The sequence below is a fragment of the Sorex fumeus genome, unplaced genomic scaffold (assembly GCF_029834395.1).
Source record: "Sorex fumeus unplaced genomic scaffold, SorFum_2.1 ptg000063l, whole genome shotgun sequence".
Lineage (NCBI taxonomy): Eukaryota > Metazoa > Chordata > Mammalia > Eulipotyphla > Soricidae > Sorex > Sorex fumeus.
Window position 1 is genome coordinate 64,635,067 of NW_026606120.1, and position 25,061 is coordinate 64,660,127.

The 25,061-nt window shown below is 36.4% G+C and overlaps 1 protein-coding gene across 1 annotated transcript in view; it reads right to left on the reverse strand.

The window, feature by feature from the left end:
- STXBP4 (syntaxin binding protein 4) overlaps positions 1-25,061 on the reverse strand; it is a 184,688-nt gene that overhangs the window by 120,359 nt on the left and 39,268 nt on the right. Inside the window, exons 8-10 of the mRNA XM_056127634.1 lie at positions 19,943-20,039; positions 18,909-19,000; positions 5,579-5,668 (exon numbers count right to left, since the gene is read on the reverse strand). Of these exons, the coding sequence (XP_055983609.1) occupies positions 5,579-5,668; positions 18,909-19,000; positions 19,943-20,039 (279 nt within the window). The remainder of the gene's footprint in view (positions 1-5,578; positions 5,669-18,908; positions 19,001-19,942; positions 20,040-25,061) is intronic.

Sequence of the window (25,061 nt, forward strand, 5' to 3'; positions counted from 1 at the left end):
GTATTCGATATGCCAAACACAGTAACAACAAGTCTCATGATGGAGACGTTACTGGGCCCGCTCAAGCAAATCGATGAACAATGGGAGGACCGTGAGTTATTTTCTATATAATTGTGATAAAATACAATTTGTCATTTTAGCCATTTTGTGAAATATCAAATCTGTTGTTCAAATGAGATTTTTAACAACAGATTTGATCAGAGTCTGTCACTCATATCAGAGACAAAATGTGTAGAATTAACTAAATTTGGTGGGATAGCTACTATTATGGGCTGGAGCGATAGCACAGCGGTAGGGTGTTTGCCTTGCACGCAGCCAACATGGCCGACCCGAGTTTGATTCCTCCACCCCTCTCGGAGAGCCCGGCAAGCTACCGAGAGTATCTCGCCCACATGGCAAAGCCTGGAAGCTACCCGTCACGTATTCAATATGCTAAACACAGTAACAAGTGTCACAATGGAGACGTTACTGGGCCCGCTCGAGCAAATCGATGAACAACGGGAGGACAGTGATAGTGACAGCTACTATATCCAAAGATCCTCCAAGTTGAAGAGTATCATTATCAAAATTGGAAGTAAAAGTCTCTTACTAGATTGCAGCACTCTTTACAACAGCCAGAACCTGGAAGAAACCTGAATGCCCAAGAACAGATGACTGGTTAAAGAAACTTTCGTACATCTACACAATGGAGTACTATGTAGCTCTTAGAAAAGATGAAGTCATGAAATTTATATACAAGTGGTACAACATGGAAAGTATCATGCTAAGCGAAATGAGTCAGAAAGAGAGGGATAGACATAGAAAGATTGCATTCATCTGGGGAATATAAAGAAACAAAATATGAGATTAATACCCAAGAATAGCTGAGATCAACACCAGGAGGATTACTCCATAGCTTAGAGGCCAGCCAGGCATTCTAGGGGAAAGGGCAGCTCAGATAGAGAAGGGAGCACCAAATAAAGGGTGTTTAGAGGATCCTCCCAGGAGGGGAGATGCATGTTGAAAGTAGACTATGGACTGAACATGTTTGCCACTCAAAGCCTCTTTTGTAGACCACAACACTCAAAAGGAGAGAGAGAATACAAGAGATCGCCCTGCCACAGAGGCAGGGTGGGATGGGAGCGGTGGCGGTGGGAGGGATATTATCCATGGTGGTGGAAAATGGGCACTGGTGGAGGGACGGGTATTTGATCATTGTATAATCTAAACCCAAGCACAAAAAATTGTAAATCTACAACTGTACCTCATGGTGTTTCACTAAAAATTAAAAAAAAAATGTCTCTTACTAAAGATGAAATATGAAACTGGCTGTTATTTTCTTAATTTAAGTTATTATTGGAAAATTACCAAAAAACTGAAGATATGACTGTTGTAATCAAACATAATAATTATGTATTCAAAAATACTGTCTTTGAACTTTAAATTACACATGTACTCTAAAATGTTTCATTTAGCTAAATTTATCAGAAATAAATGAATATATTACTGAACATACCTGAAATACTAAGAGTATAAGCACCATCATACTACAAACTTGATGAGAGAAAATGTTTAAAGAATTAATTGAACAGAAATCTTCTTCTTTTCTTTTTCTTTATGTTTTGTTTTTTTGTCATACCTGACAGTGCTGAGGTTCTACTCCTGACTCTGTACTCAAGAATCACTTACAGTGTTGTTCAAAGAATCACCTATAGTGCTTAGGATTGAACACAAATTGGCTGTGTGCAAAGCAAGCACCCTATGGGCTATACTATCTCTTCAGCTCTTTTAATTGGAAATTCATATGACAACATTGCAATGTTTATAAGAGACAATCATTTCTTTGTGGTATTCAAGTTCATTTCTGCATGAGATAAATTGAAGGTATATGAAGGTGAGACAATCTAACAAACCTGCACAGGTCAGGGGCCAAGAAATTGCTCGTTCCTGTGCTTTTATGTCCTGGAAAATTACCTTCACTCTTTGTGTCCTATTTTTCTACATTTGTGAATGGAAAATACATCTATTTCCAGTCAGCTTGCAAAGCATTTGCATTGTTACTGCATAAAGATTAAGTTTACTAATGTAATAAGCACCTTTGAAAAATTATCCTTGAACAATAAAAATTATCCACTGGCATCAAACTTTCTTGATCTCATTTTTGTTTGTCTTTCAAATAAGATATGAAAAATAAAGACATCACTGGACAAATAGGAAATGATGAGAGATTACTCAAATACTCTGTGAACTTTATCTCACAGTCTCTGCTACTTGTGTGTATGTGTATAATACAAGCACAAAAATTAAAAATACAAACATCTCAATGAAATGTACACTACTTTATATACTTTTTAGTATAACCAAACAAATTGGTTCTAGGCTAATAGGCTTTTAGGAAAAGAATATGTTTTATCAGGATTTCAGGTTTTGATATATCAGAATAAACTGTTCATAAACTTAAATGGTTCATAAACTTAAATATTAATCCTGATTTACTGAAAAGTTCCTCAGGGATACCTTACTAAATATTACATGACTAAAATTTAAAATTAAAATGATAAGCCTTGCGTGTAGCCAGCCTGGCTGAGCCAGGTTCGATTCCTCCACCCCTCTTGGAGAGCCCAGCAAACTACTGAGAGTATCTCGCCTGCATGGCAAAACCTGGCAAGCTACCCATAATGTATTCAATATGCCAAACACAGTGACAAGTCTCACTATGGAGACATTTCTGGGCCCGCTCGAGCAAATCGATGAACAACGGGAGGACAGTGCAGTGCAGTACTAATTTTAATATATTTAAAAGCATTAGATGCAACATTAATTTTAGCTTTAATAAATACTGAGGAAATAAAAAAGACCTAAGAGTGAAAACTGATGAATTATGGGATTTAATAGTTATGGAGATAGAGTTATATAAAAATGTTACCTTTCAGGTAAACATTAGAGATGTCTAATAAAATAATATGAGAAAACTATTGTCAATTTCTGTGTAAAACCATATTTTTTTCTTGCTTCTCATCTTTCATGTTATTGATACATAATATATAAAAAAAAGCACTTTCATCAGGCTTTTTCTCAACAAAAACTCAACAGGCTAGGACAAAGTGGAATGAAAGTTATAGTTCTAAAATATTAAAAAAAACTCTTAGACTTCTAGCCAAGAGTACTTTAACTTGAAATATTATCGTTGAAAGTTGAGGGAGAAATAATTATAGACTTTCCTCCAATAAACAAACAAACAAAAAAATGGTGTTTACTGTCCAACGAAACTCTGTAAGAGGAGTTCCTTTACAAAAAGGGGGGTAAAAATATAACATAAAACCTTGAGTATGGTGATAAATAGTAATGTAGAATTAGAAACAAAAACAGAAAATGAGATAACAGCAAAACAAAGGGGAAGTAGAACAGTATAGAGTCTGTTTAGTTTAGAGTGATGAATTGATACCAGCACAAAAAAGGCTATCTTGGCTACATACAGAGTGATTCGAAATTAATAGTGACTATGAATCAAAAATCTGGAACAGAGACACCTAGTAGAAAGATTGAAGAAATATAATCAGCGGAAAAAGCCATCTAAAGGAAAAGGCATATAGACACTCATTAAAAAGAAGCATCAAAAATGTAAAACAACTGCAAAGTAAAATATGGAATGGCACAAATGGTTTTAAATTCCATACAGCAATAATCACTCTAAATGTGAATGGTCTCAACTGATCAATTAAAGAAGGCAAGCAGGATCCATCTATACTATGTATTCAAGAAAGACAAACATAGACTCCTAACAAAAGGCTTGATAGGGTCATTTCAAGTCAGTAACAGAGAAAATGGAAGGAACTGCTCTATTGAATAAAGAAATTGTTGTATATACACACAATAACATATCTTGGCCATTAAACCAGATGAAGTCATGACTTCTGAGACAATATAAGTGAAGCCCAGTAAAATTATACTAAGCAAAATTAGTCAAGGTGTGAAGACAATTATTGGATCATGTTACTCAGCTCTGAAATAAAAATAAAACAATTGAACTGGCAAAGTATAACAAAATTAACACCTAAGACTGAAGAGAGAGAGAGAGAAGGGGGATAGAGAAACAGAGAAAGAGAGAGAGAGAGAGACAGAGACAGAGACAGAGAGAGAGAGAGAGAGAGAGTGAGAGAGAGGAAAATGGACGCTGGTAAAAGGACGGGGTGTTGGATCACAGTATGACTAGAAACTTGATCATGAACAGCTTTGTAACTGTGTATCTTACGGTGACCCAATTAAAAGAATTTATCAGGCTGGAGCGATAGCACAGCGGGTAGGGCGTTTGCCTTACAAGCGGCCAACATGGCCGACCCGAGTTCGATTCTTCCGCCCCTCTCGGAGAGCCCGGCAAGCTACCGAGAGTATTCGATATGCCAGACACAGTAACAACAAAGTCTCCAATGGAGACGTTACTGGGCCCACTCGAGCAAATATATATATATATATATATATATATATATATATATATATATATTAAAATGGGAGAAAAAAGACTGAGGGAAAAGGTTAATAGAGGGAAAAGAAGACTGAAACAAAGCTTAGTGGGGGTCCATTTTGATTGCTGATGGCACTATGGTGGTGGGTGCAGTGAGATAGAGATAAGAACTAGACATGAAATGTGAAGCCATACTTCTGGAACCTTATAGCATTATAAACTAATGGAAAATAAATAAAATTTGCAATTAATCAAATTAAAATTTGATTAATGGGATCAATTAAGTAATTCAACCTATATATATATTCAACTGAAAAGTATCCTTAGATATAATGTTGTCAGAGTAAAGAGGCAATTTGTAAAAGAGTAATCAATGCATGAAATGATTTGTGTGAAAGTTAAAATACACATGTGCTTATTTTAAAATATGATTTTTCATAGAGAGATATTTTATGAAAGAATAAACAAGAGAAGTTTAATGATCACATCCTCTAAAGGGATACGTTTGATTTTGTTGGAAATTCAGAAACCTTAATGACTTTCTGTAAAACTTACACTATTGCTTAAATGTAATATTCTCTTAAAAACAGAATGAAAACACAAAGAGAATGAAATCTTAAATTATGTTAGGGAAAGACTGCCTGCTTTTTCGTCCCACAAATCATACTACTATACTTCTAAATTAGTAAAGCAAGATTTGTCCCTGATGATGGTGAATATAGGAGAAAATGTATTTCTCAGTGAACATCTGAGGATCCTAAACTGTAATGAATTGCTTTACTGACTCTTTATCTAATCTTTGTTAGTTTCTTACCCTTACAAAAAATTCGAGAAAGGGGGATCAGAAAAGTAGTGGGGGGGCAAGAAACAGTCAGATCATACGGTAGAAGCAAAACACTGTTAACACTAAAATTTATATGAACATAGTAAAATATAAAAGTGTGTGAACTAAAATACTAATTCTATAAAGGTCAACTAAATAGAGAAATATTAAATTATTTGATATTCAACCAAAATTTACTACTCTCATTTGATGTTAATATTTTTTAAAACTAAAACTCAACTCAGAAACTTTGTATTTCAACACAAAATAAATTTTTTTCTAAAAGAATGTAAGGAAGCTAAATTGGAGATTACCTTAAGTATATTTACTTCTTCCAGGGCATTATTTCTTTCATGCTTAAGTCTTTCCATTTCATCTGTTTCTGAGGAATCACAGTGAAGAAACTGTTAAAATACAACAGAATGCTATACATTAGATACAAATATAAGAAGTTCACATAAAATTCTATGGTTTGTTTTTGGCTTTGAACCATGCCCAGAAATGGTCTTGGGGTCACTACTGACTCCTCACTCAGAAATTACTCCCAACAGGGCTCAGGGGACTATGTGGGATGCAGGGGATCAAATCCAGGTAGGCTGCATGTAAGATAAGACCCCTAGCTGTGGGAGTATCTCTCCAGCCCGTACATAAAATTCTTTTTTACTAGTGTATTGACTTTGCATTTTAATAAAAAAAAATTCATTTTTTTAAAACCCTGGAGTCATTTGACTGTGTAAAAAAAGAATACTAAAGAAATCGGGGATAATTTAATTCATTTATACTTATTCTTTCATGGTTGCTTGTAAAACAGAATTTATAATGATTATAAGATATACATTCTCTATTGTCACCCTAGGGTTCTCATTTCAGTAATTTTATTCTTTCTTAAAAGGTCCAAATTTCAAAATTGCATTTATGTATAATAAATATTTTAAGAGTTATCACATTAACTACTCCATAAAGATAGTCATTCCAAATACATGGCACCCAAGGTTAATAAAATGCTGGACTGTATCAGCCAAGATACTTAATATGAATCTAGTAAAGTATATTAGTTGACTGATTTTTTTGTTTGTTTAGTTGGTTTATGTTTGGGGGCCACACTGAGGTCTTACTTCTGGTTCTGTGCTCTGGTAGGCTTGGGGACCAAACTGGGTGCTGGGAATTGAAACTTGGGTAAGCTGTGTGCAAGACGAGCACCTTCCCTGCTATATTCTCTCCTGCCCTCCTTGATTGTGGCTTGTTTAACCAAATAAAATGTAATGTACAGTCAAGTGTAAGATTCCTGCACAGAAACTGTAGACTGAGTGTTAATAATTCATGCATTAGTGAATAAAACAAAAAGTAGCAAAGAAGACAATTTCTCTTGCTTCTACATTATTCCTTTGACAGTTAATTACAAGGTAAAATACCATAATTTTGTAAGAGATAAAACTTCAAGTCTAATTATAGCCAACTTCAATGTAGAAGTTATAATAATTTTTAAATTACAGAAAATATTAGTTTAAAGAATTAAGTAGAGAATGAGATTGCTGTGTAAGTATGAGCTTAAAACAGATAGGAGAAATGGTAAAGAGTAGACAAAGGTGGTACAAATAATTTATAATATCAACCATTAGGAGCAGAGACATTGCTACAGGTTATATATTTCCAATAATATGCCCTGACTGTAATCCTATCTCCATGTTAAAGATGAGGAAATGGGATCAAGAGGTTAGTAACGTGCCCAAGACTTCACGGCTATTAAATAGTAATTCTGTGATTCCCAAAGAAGTCTGACTTTATGTCTGTGATTTTTATTCATTGCTCAATTAAAAATGATGGTGAGGGGCTGGAGCAAAAGCACAGCGGGTAGGGCATTTGCCTTGCACGTGGCCAACCCAGATTCGATTCCCAGCATCCCATATGGTCCCCTGAGCACCGTCAGGGGTAATTCCTGAGTGCAGAGCCAGGAGGAACCCCTGTGCATCGTCGGGTATTACCCCCCACAAAAAAATCACGATGAATGAATATAATAAACACAAAAGAGAAAACAGAAGAAGAAAAATAGAAGTAAACTAGCAGAGAGGATGTCATTCCTCAAGTTTTGGGAGAAATGGTTTTCCTAAATTTTATTTTTTTGAATTGGTTTATATATGACCATTGTTCATGATTTATTTCATATTCTTTACACATATCTTACTCTACTCTTTCATTATTTAACACACATACTCAAAGAATTCCTTCTTATATGGTTCCATATTAATTTTGAGTATTTCCAATTTCCCCAAATGTGTTGCAAAAGATAGTATTTTTGTGCAAAAACAAAACTGAGAGATGGTAGTAGTACTAATTCTATTAATAAACATGCCTAAATATGCCAAAGGGAAGAAATATAACTGAACAACATGTTGTACTTCTCTAAGTTAATATGACCACACTACACCTCCTTCCTTGACTCATTTCTTTTGAAAGCATCTGATGAGACTAATGTCTATAAAGCACATTCTGAGGAACACTGCCACTCCATGTTCAGATGTGCCTATTATAACATGATTTCCTAAGGAGAAGAATGAACACAATTCAGAAGCTTTATTATGGATTAATGTACTATAGCAGTAACAATTTACAAGGAATTTATGGACTAAGATTTTAGAGGTATGATTATAAACCTCTGAGATTAAAACATGAAGGCAAATCATTACATGAGAACCCATGGAGAAATTTTGAGAGGCAAAACACTAGCCTGGATATAGACCAACATGTGACTTTAACAACAATGATTCCAAACACATTTGTTTTCTAAAACTCCTTACTTTATATTCTGTTCTTGCATTGCTCTTACAACATCACTGTTCATCTGAAGCCCCCCTAGTACACTCTGATATCTGAGAAATAACATTGTAGATTAGTTCCATTCAGCTTTTTCAAGTTTCACATGAAGATAAGAAGAGAAATTGGAGTTCACTGAACTGTGTTAACCAGTTCTGACCTCGACTCTCCCTTTACTATAGCTGCAACATCATAACTCTTAAGTTAAATTATTTATATGAATTCTAAATAACCACTATTCCATTGGCCATATTACAAACCTCAACCCATATTAAACAGAACAAAATCACAACCACTCTGTCAGTACACTTTTGTTAATAAAGACTTTCATCAGGAGCACATTCTAAAACTTTCCATAACATTTGTGTATATTCTTTTATTCTGTTTTCCTTGCACATTCCTTTTATTTTTATATAAGTAGACTTACACATATTCCCCACATTTCAAAACTAATTGCTTGTAATGTCACCAATATATCTAATCAAATAAACACCCCCAACAACTTTATCAGCACCTTTAATTTTTATTTTAGGTACTGTGGTTACAAAACTGTTAATGGTAGTGTTTCCTGCATAAAACATTCCAGCATCATACCATCCACCAGAGTATCCCCCCCACCCCTCCACCTCCCCTATCCCCCCAAGCTTCCTGCTGAAGAATAGTTCTGTTTCTGCTGCCTTTGGGCATTTGTTAATTCACCTATTATTTCTTTATAAGCCACAGATGAGAGAGATGATTCTGTATCTGTCCCTCTTTTTCTTCACTCAGCATGATATCTTCCAGATCTATCCACATAGCAGCAAATTGTATGAATGTATCTTTTAAAAATAAAGCTGATTAGTATTCCGTTGTATATATGTACCCTACTTTCTTTATCCAGTCATCTGTTCTTGGACACTTGGGTTGTTTCCAGGTTTTGGTTATGGTTAACACCTCTGTTATATATTTCATTGCTCAACTCATTTTTTTCTATTTTTAATTTGTTCTATTCTTAATTTTTGTTCTATTCTTATTGTGTTCTATTCTTATTTTTTTACCAAAAAGTGAAAGTAGTACTATTTCATATATTTTCAAATGCACATTACCAAAGCGTGCCCAGAACCAATGTTTCAGTATTTCTCAACCACAGTGATTTAAACCTCTTCACTTCTCAACCCCTCTTCCAAACCATGTCTAAGGCCAGAGTCAAAGTTTTGTTTTCATTTGATTTTGTCTGTTTTTTTTTTCCTTGATTCTTTTATTCCATGTGTAGCATGGAATCATCCAGTATTTGTCTTTCTCCTTCTGACTTTGCTTAGCATGACCTCCTCTATTTCTATCCATATTGTCATACACAGCATAACTTTGTTTTTCTTAAACATTTTGTTTATTTTGGCACGGTTGTAGAACAATCCTAAGTGGTGCACAAATTACCACAAGAGATTCTCTACCAAGTGCAATATAGGGGCTGAAAGACACAACCCATCACCCACTCCACTTTATTTCCCTGTTCTATTATCAATACTATCAACCTAATCAATACTCTGAAGTTAATGCTAACTTATTATCCTTTGGTTCTTACATCCAAATGCAAGTCTTCACCTTCCTTTTTATGGGTGGCAGGGGCCTTGAGGGCCACACTTGGTGGTGCTTAGAGACTATTCCTGACTGTGCTTAGGAGAAACCCCAGGGAGTGCTTAAGGATCATACGTGGAGCCAAGGATTCAATTCAGGGTTGGTGAGATGCAAAGCAAGCACTTATATCACTGTGCTATCCTCCTGGCCCTCAAATGCAAGTCTTCTGGGTGACAAAATTTTTGTTATTGTCACTGTTTTGGTAAATATCAAGTATTTCTTCATTATTTTCTGTTCTATCCACTCCCTCACCATAGTCTAGCTCTTTATTATTCTATATTTCGACTCTTTCCTTTGTCCCTTTATAGAAATACTGTATAATACTACTATAGCAAGATCTCACAATCATCAAGCGATTCTTGAAAACTGCAACTTTAAGCAAAAACAAGTTTACTCTTAGCTAAATTGATATAAACAAAACTAAAGTTCCTACAGAACCTTTCTGGTCACAAATCATCACTAAACTGTTAAAAAAAACTTTAACATTTTGGGCTGGAGCAATAGTAGAGTAGATAGGGCATTTGCCTTCCACACGTACAGCTTGGGCTCACTCCTTGGCACCCCATATGATCTCCTGACCCCAGCAAGAGTGATCCCTGAGCACAGAGCCAAAAATTAGCCACAGATGTGCCCCCCCAAACCAACCAACCAACCAACCAACCAAATAAATAAATAAATAATCTGTATTTTTATTTGTAAATTTATTTCTTCCAATCCACTTATTCTGGTTCAGGTTTGCAGGTTACTAGAGTATATCCCTAAATTTTAGGGTACAAAGAGGAAACAGCCTGGACAGGACACTCTTTCAATTACCGGAAGTCAGGAAGTTCTCTCTCTCTCTCTCTCTCTCTCTCTCTCTCTCACACACACACACACACACACACACACACACACACACACACACGGACAACTGAGGTATGCCAATGAACTTAACATACACGTCTTGGGAAAGTGGAGAGAAACTAGAATACTGAAGAAAACCTACACAGACTTGGGGTGAATGTGCAAACTTCACAGGGAGCAGCCCCTGCCCAGAATTTACCTTTTTCATCAACTTTAACTTTATAAAGAAAATTACACACAGTGGGCAGGTGCCGTCCCTCCGCCGGCCCCCCAGGAATCCCGGAAGCCGCTATCTTCTAGAACCCAGCGAAAGCTCCAGGTATGTGGTGGCAGTGGTGGCAAACGCCAGGCCTCATGGGACAGGGGAGCAGTTAGCCCTTCTCCTCCCCCCTCTCCGATGAGACTCTGATATGACGCCCACAAAAGGCCACCGTCTACTTAAGCTCCCACACAGCCATGATCCAGAGAGCACACAAATGTATCTTGGATCCAAGCAACTTTTGCAGAGATGGCTCTGAACTTGCAATAGGTCACTTTCCCCAGGCCACTCCGGACAGGGGCTGGTGGCGTCCCTCGCCTGCTCCTAGGAATCCCGGTGGCCGCCCTCTTCTAAAATCCAGCGAAAGCTCCAGGTACTAGATAGTGGTGGCTGTAAACGCCAGGCCTCACAGGACAGGGGAGAAACCGGCCCTTCTCCTAACCCCCACCCTGATGGACTCTGAGACACAGTCAAACGGCTGTATGTCTACTTAAGCTCCCACCCGGCCATGATCCAGAGACACACACATGAATCTTGGACCTGAGAAACTTGCTGCAGCAATCTCTCCAGACCCTAATGATTAAAATTTTAGAATTCCTAGATTGCGCGGCCAATCTCATGGCTGCATGATATTATATTTTATCCATAACAAGCAATACAAAACAGATTGTCTAGCATTGCCTTTTCAGCAGGTATGAGTGGTGGTGGGACTGGTCTCGAAATATTGAAGGTAACCAAGGTAGAGAGAAAGGGAGCATTGTGCAAATTGTCTGCCACACAGCCAGGGGAAGGTGTTGAATGGGGGGTGGGGTGGATACTGGGGATATTGGTGGTGGAAAATGTGTACTGGTGAAAGGATGGGTGTTTGATGATTGTATGATTGAAGCTCAAACATGAAAGCTTTGTAACTGTACCTCACATTGAATCAATAAAAAGGGGAAAGAAAAAAAAGAAAATTTCTAGAAATAAAAAAAATTTGTAATGAAATAATATGCACAGTGTTGAAGATTATAAAATGTCATGAACTAAGATGAAATTACCAGATGAAATATTTTATATTTACTAGTATCATCACACTATAATTTATGTCATAAGGTAAGACAGTATAATGTATATTTCATGATTCTACTATGCTGCTTACATAATGACAAATATATTGTCATTTGAAAATGCATGCATGACCTGGATTTATCATCAAGGCACAGAATACATTTCTTTTAAAATATTTGTAGTTATGTGGGCTGGAGTGATAGCACAACGGGTAGGGCGTTTGCCTTGCATGTGGCCAACCCGGGTTCGATTCCTCCAAGGAGAGCCTGGAAAGCTACTGAGAGTATCCTGCTCACACGGCAGAGCCTGGCAAGCTCCCCATGGCATATTCGATATGCCAAAAACAGTAACAACAAGTTTCACAATGGAGACGTTAGTGGTGCCCACTCAAGCAAATCGATGAACAACGGGAGGACAGTATTACAGTGCTACAGTAGTTATGTATGTAGTAATGCATTTTAATTATTATGTAAAAATTAATTTGATTATAACTTGAATAAAACTTGGATTATGTTAGAAAAAAAGAAAATTACACACAATAAAACAACATTTTTGAAGATCTGCTATATTTCTAAAATATCATGTTGATCATGACACTATTCTCCCTAAAGACTCAATGTCCACTTAGTAAAGTACAAACTTGTTGGTTTAAGACTTATCCTTATCAGCACCAAATAAAGGGTGTTGGGAGGATCCTCCCAGGATAGGAAAAGCATGCTGAAAGTAGACTATAGACCAAACATGATTGCCACTCAATGCCTCTTTAGAAAAACCACAACACCCAAAAGGAGAGAGAGAACAAAAGGGAATGCCCTGCCACAGAGGCAGGGTGGGATGGGGGGGATGGGGAGGTGAGAGGGATACTGGGATCCGTGGTGGTGGGAAATGGGCACTGGTGGAGGGATGGGTATTTGATCATTGTATAATTGAAATCTAAGCACAAAAGTTTGTAAGTCTACAACTGTACCTCATGGTGTCTCACTAATAAAAATTAAAAAAAAAAATTATCCTTATCTTACTTCATTGACCTGTATATACTCACTTATTTTGCTTAAAAGATAAACTATTGTCTGCTTAACATCACAGTATATATTTTGTCCAAACTAATACTTCTTTTACTCTGTTCACAGAGTAACAAAAATCTCATGTCATTCAAAACTCACTCAAATGCTAACTCTTTTATGAATCTTCTCTTAATGTGCTAAGTGCTATTATTATCATGGTCTCAATACACATTATGTTCTTAACTGTAATTAGATGTATATATGACTTTTCTTACATTAAGTTCCTTGAGAGATAGTCTTGAGTTTATCTTAATAGTGTGTCATAGCACAAACACAATACAACATACACAGCAATTGTTTAATATAAGTATTGGTGCTGTAAGTAGATAGTGAGGTGGCTCTAACGTATTTTCTGCTACACATAAAGAGAAATGTTATGTCATGACCCAATATAAGAGAAACGTTTCTCACACTTACCACAGTTTACTTTTTGTATTTCCTCTATTCTATTTCAGTTGTGAAAAAAGTGGTTGTAATCCTTGAAACTGATTTAACAAGAATACAAATTGTAAAAAGTCGACATTAGAGAATTTGCGTCTCCCTGTAACTTTAGAATTATCTGTTCACAATACTTGATCAGTGTGGCCAAGTCTTCATATTAGGAAAAACAATAGTTCACTGTTGTTATCCTTTAGAATGCTGTCACATTGAACCTTGGTTTGAGCCTTTCCTTTTCTGTGTGTAAATTTGGTACTGGCAGAAGATGAAGCACTGTGTGAATTTTTTAATATTGCTATTATGATTAAAGTCACACAAATATAATTATATGTTCAGTTCTGTCATAGTCTTCCATAATGAAATGCTTTTTTTTTGCCAACTAAACAAAAGTAGGGTTAACCATATAAAGACTCAGCAATTAAAAGGAAGTGTCTCAAGAAATCTTCTGAGTCAGATGAAACGATGAATAAAAGGAGCTAGTTACAAAGGAGTACATATATTATGAATACATGTATATGGAAGTTCAAGAACAGACAAAGAAATCTGTGCAAATATAAATCAGAACATATGAAAGTGGGAGTGATGGCTGCCCAGGAAGTGAGCACCTGGACAGAGTCTGCTGAATAGTGACCGTACGAGAGATACTTATACAGGAAATAGAAATCATTATTTAAGGGCTTTTGTACTTTACTTTGTGTGTCCTTTCTATTTCAGGATAAAAGTCTGGGTTTTTAATTTTTAATTAAGGAAAATACAAGTCATCTTTAATAATCGAGAAAGGAAAATTAAGCATCCCTCTAACAGAAAAATTATAAACCTGACCTCATTGTTTGTCACCATGAGCTAGTTGAGGGGTAACCACAGTGGAATTCCCCTACCTCCTCAGACTGTCAGCATCCTCAACCGCAGATCAATAGATATTATTTCAGATGAAGCACTACAATGTTTTTTTAACTCAAAAAAATATTGGGATTATATACCAAAATTAGGAATTTTTTAATTTTTGTTGGGCTTCTTGAGAGGCTATGTTTTTCATTTTGTTTTTGTCATGGGGGATCCCAAGCAGTGTTGAGGTGGCCCAAAGGCCAACCAGAGGTTCTTGGACAACTGGGCGGGTGGTTCAACACAAGGGCCTGAGGAATGATGCTGGATGGGTAACATCAGGCTATGGAGGCTATGCCAGCGATGCTGGGGTCTTCAGTGCCACACCAGTGGTGCTTTAGAACCTCCAGGACTGCATCCAATGATGCTCTGGGGTCCATATAGTGCCAGAATGAAATCTGGGTTAGGCATTTTAAGAATGTGCCCTATCTGATATTTTATTGCTTTGCTCCAACAGGAAATGATTTTTGTAGCATTTTTCAACCTTGTGATACGTTAGTAAATTCTAAGCGAAAATATTTAATATTTAAAGAGTTAAATTTATTATTATTATTATTTTTTTGCTTTTTGGGTCACACCCTGTGATGCGATGCACAGGGGTTACTCCTGGCTCATGCATTCAGGAATTACTCCTGGCAGTGCTCAAGGGACCATATGGGATGCTGGGAATCAAACCTGGGTTGGACACGTGCATGGCAAACGCCTTACCTGCTGTGCTATTGCTCCAGTCCCTAGAGTTAAACATTTAATAAGAATGCAGTGACATAGAAAAGGCAAGTGATGGTCTGAGACTTTTGCTTCAGCTACCAATGTAAGTGGGGTGAAGTAAAATTTACACAGGGAAAAAAAAGACACTTTATATGAATGAGTCTTCCTTCTGTTTGTTGATAAGTCAAAAGCAACAAAAGAAACATTGTACATTGCTGTAATGATTATTGCACATTTTGATCTGAAACCACGAAGAAAAATTATTGAAATGTAGAAGATCTTGCACAATTGCCATTAGTATTTTGCTTCTGCTGTCAAAATACCACAGAATGAATACATTTATATCTACCCTATAATCATAGTAGTAAGAAAAATCTAAATTACTAATTTGGAGCATGAGAATTTCTTTGCAGTTATTGAGAAAAGTTTGCACGCCTGGACAAAATACTCTGCCATTGTACCTTTTAATACTAACCAAAGGAGGTGACAACTTTATCTTCATGAAAAACTCTGCTAAAAAAAAATGTTCATAGCATCTTTACTTGCCTGAACTGAGAAGTAAGTAACTACATTTTCTTTAGAAAAAAAAATCACAGTATATCCAGACAATGAAATCCTATTTAGTGCTAAAAGAAAATGAGTTATTAAATAATGAAAAGGCATAGAAGAAGATTAGACACATTATTAAGTGAAAGAAATTAATCTGGACTATTTACTGTATGATTCCACCATATTCTGTAAAGGGCAAAACTATTGTAACAATAAAGGGATTAGTGATTTTCAGGGGGTGGTGGTTAGAGTCTATGAAAAGAAAATAGGCAAAACAAAAGACATAGGGGCTGGAGAGATAGTATAGCAGGTAGGGCATTTGCCTTGCACACACTCGACTCGAGTTCAATTCCTAGCATCCCATATGGTCCCCTGAGCACTTCCAGGAGTAATTCCTGAGTACAGAGCCAGGAGTAACCCCTGTGCATCACTGTGTGTGACCCAAAAAGTAAAAAGAAAAAAAAAACCCAGGACATTTCTGGGATGCAAAGATACTGCATTTAATGACATAATGATCATTCCAGAGGGTAGGGCGTCTGCCTTGCACGCAGCCAACATGGCTGGCCCGAGTTCGATTCCTCCGCCCCTCTTGGAGAGCCCGGCAAGCTACCGAGAGTATTCGATATGCCAGACACAGTAACAACAAAGTCTCCAATGGAGACGTTACTGGGCCCGCTCGAGCAAATCGATGATCAATGGGAGGGCCTTTACTTTTACTTTTATTGTCTAAATCCAAAAAGAATATACAACACCAATTGACTCAAAGAATACCACTGCTGGTTTCCCGGGTGCCTTGTGCCCTGCTCTGCCCAGCCCCTGGTCACATGAACTTGTAGGAACTCTGCCTATGATCTCAGGACTTCTGGCCCAGTAGATTTGTGAATCCTGAGCAAGTTACGCTCCACATCTCCATCCACAGCTTCCCAGGAGGGTGTTGTACCTCTGAGTATCTCACCTCTGAAAGCTGCCTACAGAATACACAAGCCCAAGACAAGTATTATTCTCATTGGGAAAAATCTAAAAGCCTTTTCCCTAAGATCAGGGATAAGATAACGTTGCCCACTCTCACCACTTTCAGTATTCAATATAATACTGGAACTACTTGCCAAAACAATTAGGGAAGAAAAAGATATTAAAGGCATCCAGATACCAAAGGAGGAAGTCAAGCTCTCACTATTTGCAGATGACATGATATTATAGTTAGAGAATCCTACAGCCTCTACCAAAATAACTCCATTTTTTGAGTGTAGCTGTCAGTTTTCCCTGTACTACTTGTTAAAGAGGTTTTCCTTGCTTCACTTCATATGTCTTGCTCCTTTATCAAAGATTAAATGATCATATAACATCAGGTGTGTCTCAGCATATTCAACCCTATTCCATTGGTCTGTGAACCTGTCTTTATTCCAATACCATGCTGTTTTAATTACTACCACTTTACAGTACAGTTTGAAGTCAATTCTAATAAGGTAAGAAACATTTTAGTGATAAAGTCATCCAAAAACTTAACAACTGTCAATGTAAAAATCCCAGTTGATTTTTTATTATAGAAGATAATCTAGAAGATCATCTAGAAGATCAAAATCTAGATGTGAAAAAAATTATGTGCTTAACTATAGTCAGGTTATAATAGGTTAAATATAGTCAGGTTAAATATAGTCAGGTTATAATTTGGAACTGTAAAACTAAAGTAATTAAAGTAATAATGTACTGGGCAAAGACAAACTGATCAGTAGAACAGAATGGCAGACCTAGATATAGGTTTGTGCAACTAGAAATTCAGGTGAACACCATGCTGAGAGAAATAGAGAGAAAGGGACAGAAATAGAATGATCTCACTCACTTGCAGGATATACAGAAACACAGTAGGGGAATAACTAACACTCAAAGAAAATAGAAACAAAGGGCAGGGGACTGGGACCTTAGTAGGAAGACTGCCACTATTGCGGTGGGGGGGCACGTCAAGGAAGGGACCACCATGACAATGATAGGGGGAGGTGGTCATTCTGGACAAAGTCTGGGTTCCCAAAGGAGGTAAAGTGACATGCATGATACTCTATCAGTAATAATGTTGTAAAACACACAGTGCCTAAAAGGAAAACAAGAAAAAGGAAAAAAGGACAAGACAGGCTGGGGGACAGCAGAAGGGAAAGTGGGGGTACTAGTGGTGGGAAGTGGACACGGGTGAAGGGATTTCTGCTTGAACTCTGTACCTTTGGAACTCAGTCATGATTAACTTTGTAATTCATTGTGACTCAAAATATTAATTTAAAAAATCCAGTACATCATGAAGTTCATGTTCCAAAGTAGAGGTAAAGATGAAGGATCATTATTAGATCAGTGCTAGTGGAAGACAAACAAATTATTATCCATTTGGTGCACTACCTCATACATAGAGTAAGTCTTAAATGCATCAAATATACCAATTATACATAATACAAATTGGGGAATGTCCTCCTTTAATAATACAAAATATAGTGAAAAGGACGGAAAGATTTGACAAGTTAAATAAGAAAAGTTATGGACTTAAAATGTTAAAAGAGCTCACAATTCTATTTTACACAAAATATAAAGACATGCAAAATTAAGCTCTATTAGGAGGCAAGTGAATGATTATCTTGAAAGGGGGAGGGTGGAGAACATTAGAAATAAACACAGGGTTAGGGGAACATTGGGCTTCAGTTAATTTGCTTCTTTAATGTTTCTTATAGATGGGAATTACACAAAACAGTCCAGATTGTGGGCTGGAGTGGTAGTACAGGGATAGGGCGTTTGACTTGCATGTGGCCAACTTGGGTTTGATCCCAGCCATCCCATATGGTCCCCCGAGCACCACCAGGATAATTCCTGAGTGTAGAGCCAGGAGTAACCCATGAGCATCGCCTGGTGTGACCCAAAAAGAAAAAACGAAATTTAGATGATCCAGATTGTGAAATTTCAGGGGTTATATATTTAGGACATGGTACTTTTCTCGTGGTAAGTTATGAATGAAAGCAGCATTAGGGGATAGTGAAAGGAAGAGGGATGAGAGCAAGGTGAATTTTGTTTATCACTATTATTACTTTTTTGAATGCCAGGGATCAAACATAGGATCTCACATGCTGATTTTTTTGTTTTGTTTTGTTTTGTTTTGGAACCACATCTATTGGTGCTCTGGGATTACTCCTGACTCTGTGGTCAGAAATCACTCCAGGTGGGCTTAGGGGACCATATGGTTTGTGTGGGATAAAACCTCAGCTGTGTGGAAGGTACGCACCTTACCCACAGTACTATAGTTCCAGCTCTATATACACTGATTTTAAACTAACCTGTGTTTTACATGTTTATCCAAGGAGCACATATAATGTGCACACTTGAAAATTCTAAATCCTACATATATCACATAACATTTAAGACATGATTTAAATATAATCTATATTCATTCCATACCTGTGAATCTAATATGCCAGAAATGCCATGTATATCAACATTTACTTCATCCAACTGCAAGCAAAATAAGTTTTTGGCAACCTGGACAAAATCTGGAATGGAACACACTTTAGTAAGAACATAGTACTTAATCTTATCTCAATGTACAAATCTCATTTTTGCTTTTTTTCTATATGAAATTGCCTCAACTATGACTTACTTAAATAAATTAGCTTAGGAGAAGTTCAAATAAGAAAACTGGGGTTATCAGTTAGCTTTCTGATTCAGTTAATAAAAGTAATGATAAACTAAATATAAATCGCAGGTATATCTGTTTCTCAAACTTTTCTATAAGAACAACCTTTTCTGAATATAAGACAATATTATGACACACCTTTCTATATTCAAAAACCCAAAGTATGAGAATAATATAAAATGGAATTTATTTTAAAAATAATGAAAAGAAGCTATTATGTTAAATATAAAATTATTTATAACATCACCTACAGAGAAGCCACCAAATAGAAAAGTTTAATGTTATAGTCTCTCCCATAAATAATACTACATTATGTTTAGTAGTGATAAATATGTAGTATCATAAAATTATTATATCATATTAACGGAATAAAGATTCGTAGAGAAATATTTTATATTTTTAAAATATAATTTTTGAATAAAATATACAGAATAACTTTATAATAGTGAAATTATTCTGTACATTCTAGTCTTTGTTATTACAAAGCATCATAATGTGAAATTATTCTGCATTTGCTAGTCTTTGTGATTACTAAAGCAATATTCATGTAATAAAGAAAAAATTTAAAACACTATAGCAGAATGCTATGTTAGATCTGAAAAATTCTAACAAAATACTCTGCTACCAGCCAGCTCAGTAGCTATTTTCAGAGTACTGATTAAGGGACTTGCAATTGATGTTTGTAGTCTTTATCCCTTCTCCCTCTCTAAAGAGGCACTCTTAATGAAAATGGGTCAGAGTCAGAATAGTTCTTCAACCAAGCATCTGTGACGAGATAATAAGATGAACCTGATATTACCTCCAAAAGATACTGTCCCTTTTGCATCTACTTGGACTTGCTGTTTCAGGGCTTGGTGTTGTTCTTTTGTGGGCTGTATACCAAGATAATTAAGAGCCTGGAAGAAAAGGGACTCATGAGTTTTTAATTCTCCAATGAATAAAAATTCTTTTAACTTTCTTTTATAACTCAATGAAAAGAATATCAGTAGCCAAAATTAGGTGTCCATGTAAAGTTGGCTGACCATGAACTAATTTTCTACAAAGATTAGCTTCCTGATTTTAAACCCCATCTCAGTCACTCTTTCTTGACTTAGGCTAGTACTTGGACTAACGCAGGTTTTAGCAAATAATAAATTAAAAAATAATAATAATAAATTAAAAATTAGATTTCTTTGAAATCTACTTCTTTCTACTTTCTTCTTTTAGGCAATGTTGATGGAAAGTTTTGAGAAGACTAGTTGTTATTCTAAGGATTATTTTTTGCTTTTTTAAAATGACAGAACCACACTTTTAGCAGAGTGGATTTTCACCATCCAGATGAAAGATATTTCCCAGTCACTTTTGCAGCCCGATGGTTCATGTGAGTATTTAACCACAAGAAGGCAGAAATGCAACGGAAAACTATAAAAGCAGGTGTATGTTCTCACCCATTTACCTTCTCTCTTTGGAAATTTAAAAAATTTTAAATTTAAAAAAAGATGGATGAGAGAAAAGGGAAAGAGAAACAGAAGACAGACAAGAAACAAGAGAATTCATGTTGTCATCTTGGTTCATGAAGTACCTTGGCAAGCAGAAACATCAGATGCAGAGTGGATGCCTAACACTGTATTCTTTCAGGCTTCCTTGTATAATTGAAACCCAAGCACAAAAACTTGTAAGTCTACAACTGTACCTTATGGTGTCTCACTAATAAAAATTAAAAAAAAAATAAAACATTTCAAATGGAAACACACACACAAAAAGCCACTATTAAAAAATAATAAAAAAATAAAAAGCCACTATTATTTAGGTTTTCTAGTTATATATACCAAAACCTAATCTTAATATAGGGCATGACCCACTGGCACTTTCACTGAATTCTAACAAGAACTTACAGTGCCAAACACATCAAGAATTAAATAGATGTCTGCCTTCTTCCCCCCAGTGGCATGGTGACTGCCATTTTTCAGAGCCTATTGGACTGAGAGGTACGTGCCTGCAGTGATGAGACACTCGGGGCCACACAGGATGGAGGCTGGAACCGGCCCTTCTCCTCACCCCGACGAGGCTCCAAAATGCTGCCAACAAACGACTTCTCTGGCTTCTGAATGGCATGATCCCAGAACAAACCAATCCCAGAACCCAGCGGCATCTGGCAGAAATGCTTCTGGACTGTGAATTAAGCTATGGCCCTATGCCACTCAGGGGGGGAAAGGGCACTGTCCCTTCCACCTTCTTCACCTAAGCAGCATGGTGACCGCCATCGTTCAGAGCCTATTGGACTGAGAGTTACGCGCCTGCAGTGACCAGACACACGGGGCCTCACGGGATGGGGGCTGGAACCCGTCCTTCTCCCTGCCTCATGAGACCCCGACTTGCCACCCACAAATGGCTCCTTTGGCTCCTGAATGGCCATGATCTCAGAAGCACACAAACCAATCTTGGAACCCAGCAGCTTCTGGCAGAAATCTCCCCGGAATTAATTACTAAAATATCAGAAATCCAATATGCTCTTCATTATCAGCAATAGAAAACAAATTATCTAATGATGCCTTCTCGGCAGGTCTGAATGTTGGGGGAAAATTCCAAATATTTTCTGAGAGAGTAGAGACAGGGTAAAGTGTAAATCATCTGCCACACTGGCAGGGAGAGGTGTGGGATGGGGAGTATACTAGGGTTCTTGGTGTTGGAAAATGTTTACTCATGAAGGGATGGGTGTTTGATCATTGTATGACTGAGACTTAAACCTGAAAGCTTTGTAACTGTTCTCATGGTGATTCAATAATAATAATTAAAACAAAAAAAGAATTAAATAGATGAACAGTTTATTTTCCCTAAGACAGCAAAAAGGTTTACATGCTTACTAGCAATGTTTTGATTCAAAGTATTTAATAATCCACTTAACTTTTTTATATATGGAGTTTTAAGAGTTGTCTTTTGTAATTTCTAATTTGCTGGCATTCTTCCAATTGTGAGAACCAAAAATGTTTCCAGATCCTGTCAGTGTCCTGTAAAGCAAAACTATCCCCATTCTTGAGAATCACTGTCATGGAACAAATGCTACTAGCAGTTGAATAGTACACTTTCTAGATTTTTTCCTATGACTAAATTGCTGTTAAAAATATATAAATTAAAGCCAGAAAAACAGCACAAGGATTAAAGTGCTAACTAGCCTTGCATACGGCTTACCTCAGTTTGATCTCTAGCACCCAACACTGCCAGGGGTGATCCCTGAGCACACATGCCAGGAGTAAGCTGAGTAGCACCAGGCCCCAAACAATAACAAAATAATAAAAATAAAATAAAATATATAAATTATGTATTTTTGAAAAAATGTGATATACAGTTTTATACTTTAACAGTATACTAGGACTTTCTAGTCTGTACACATTACTCTTTGTGTTCTTTTTCAAATTATTAACTAGTATATGAGAACTTAAAATAAATAAATATACTTAATCCAGACTTTGAAAGTAAGAAAGTCATCAAATCTACTTCTGAACATCTCCTAGAGGTAACAACTATCATATATTTCATTGAATAATCTCAAAGGCTTTATTTTATTAATATAAAATTTAATATATACCAAAATTATTAATGCAAAAATATGTATGTATTAAAGCATATTTTTGCATTATTTTTGTAAATCGATTTTTAAAATCATATAAATGCACTGTCCTCCTGTTGTTCATCGATTTGCTCGAGTGGGGCCAGTAACGTCTCCATTGTGAGACTCGTTACTGTGTTTGGCATGTCAAATACAGCACGGGTAACTTGCCAGACTTTGCCGTGCGGGCGAGATACTCTCGGTAGCTTGCCAGGCTCTCCGAGATGGGTGGTGGAATAGAACCATGGTAGGCCAGGTCAGCTGTGTGCAAGGCAAACACCCTACATGATAAACTCAAAATTAAGAGCATATTTATATCCTGTGGAGAGATATAGGAGCATATGAGTAAGAAGGAACATAACAAAGTCAAAAAAGTTTCCCATTCTGGGTACACACATTCTAAGCAGGTATATGTTTGTTGGTTTCATTATTCTAAACTGCACAATCTTTCTTGTATATGAATATTTTCATATAAAAATTTACAAAAGACATAAAATACCTATCACAGTGGTTGGTACTCAATAAATGGGAATTTTTTTTTTCTTTTTTGGGTCAAACCTGGCGATGCACAGGGGTTACTCCTGGCTCTCCACTCAGGAGTTACTCTTGACAGTGCTCAGGGAACCATATGGGATGCTGGGAATTGAACCCAGGTTGGCCGCATGCAAGGTAAACGCCCTACTCGCAATCTCTCCAGCCCCAATAAATGGGAATTCTTATTAAGTGACTATAAAATATCCAAATACAATTAACCACAGTACATATTGATCTAGAGTTATATATGTATAGGTAAAAGTATTGTAGAAAGTAAAATTTACCCTACCTGAATACACATGCTAAAGAGGTAAGCTCATGAAAGCAGTTTTTTTAATTAAAAAACTAATTTCCAATAATTTCTTTAATACTGATACCATCTTTTAACCTTAAACAAAATACAAATTTGCCAATTGAGCAAATAAATGCCCTTAACTTTTTCTGATGTTTGATTAATCAATTTAAAGAATGTTACTTCTTTACAACATTGGTCACATCCTTCCCAATCTAATACAAAGAACATCTCATCAACTATAATCAGACATGGGGCATGCCATTGCTCACTAATCTTCTTCAAATGTTACAGAAATGTCAAGAGGTAAAGTAAATATCAGTGAAACGGCATCTGTATCCCAATGCATTTTCTCAGGTACAAAAATCCTGAGAGCGTAGAGGTACAATAATCTTTCATCTTCAAGCCAAACTATATCCCTATTTGTTATGTTTGCATGCCTACTTATAATTTTAATGTAGGTATCATATGAGATACATGGTACTCCTAAAAATGCTTTGAAAAATGTGTATTACTGTAAATAAGTGTGGTGAAGTCACTTTAAAATACCTGTAATTAAAATAATTCTCAAAGTATTCACAGATAGAAGAAATCCACTTTACAGAAAGGAAGGAATTAACCAATAACAAGTTCAGTATTAGGAATCACTTCTTGATACCAAGCAGTGGTATCAAGTATATATATGTAAGGTAAAGGTAAGGTAAAGGCCCTCCCGTTGATCGTCGATTTGCTCGAGTGGGCCCAGTAACGTCTCCATTGGAGACTTTGTTGTTACTGTGTCTGGCATATTGAATACTCTCGGTAGCTTGCCGGGCTCTCCGAATATATATATGTGGTATCAAGTATATATAAATGGTATCTTGGTATATATAATTGTCCACAGAGACTAGAAAGAGAATTTCATGAATAGCATACCTACATACAACTTTATCAGTAATTCCCTTCCCCAGTTTTTGGGGGGTAAGGGGAATTAGGGTGGTCACACCCGACTGTGCTCAAGGTTTATTCCTGTCTCTAAGTTCAGGGGTCACATCCTGTGGTGCTGAAGAACCATATGCGGTGTTGTGGATTGAACTCGGGTTAGCTCTGTGAAAGACAAGAATCTTAACCTCTTTCTTAATCCTTAATTTCTATGTCTTTCCTACAATTTTTATTGATTAAACTCAACGACCCTATAAGCAGTCAAATTTTTTTCTTTTGAAATCTTTTGACACCAATTTTCTGCATGCTGTGTGTGATATATTTACAGAAAACAAAAGAGATAGATTCTAATTTCATTGTAAATACTTGATCAATGTCAAGAGTGACCACTGAGCAGAGCTGGAAGTAGCTCGTGAGCATCGGAGGGTGTCTGGGCCAAACATGTTTCCCCCCAAAACATATTTGACCAAATTGACCTTAATGTTTTAAGATAATAAATGAAAGTGAATCTAATGTACAAGTAACAACTAAAATAGAAGTAGTAGGTAGATAAAATGAAGTGATACAATATTACATAAAATATGT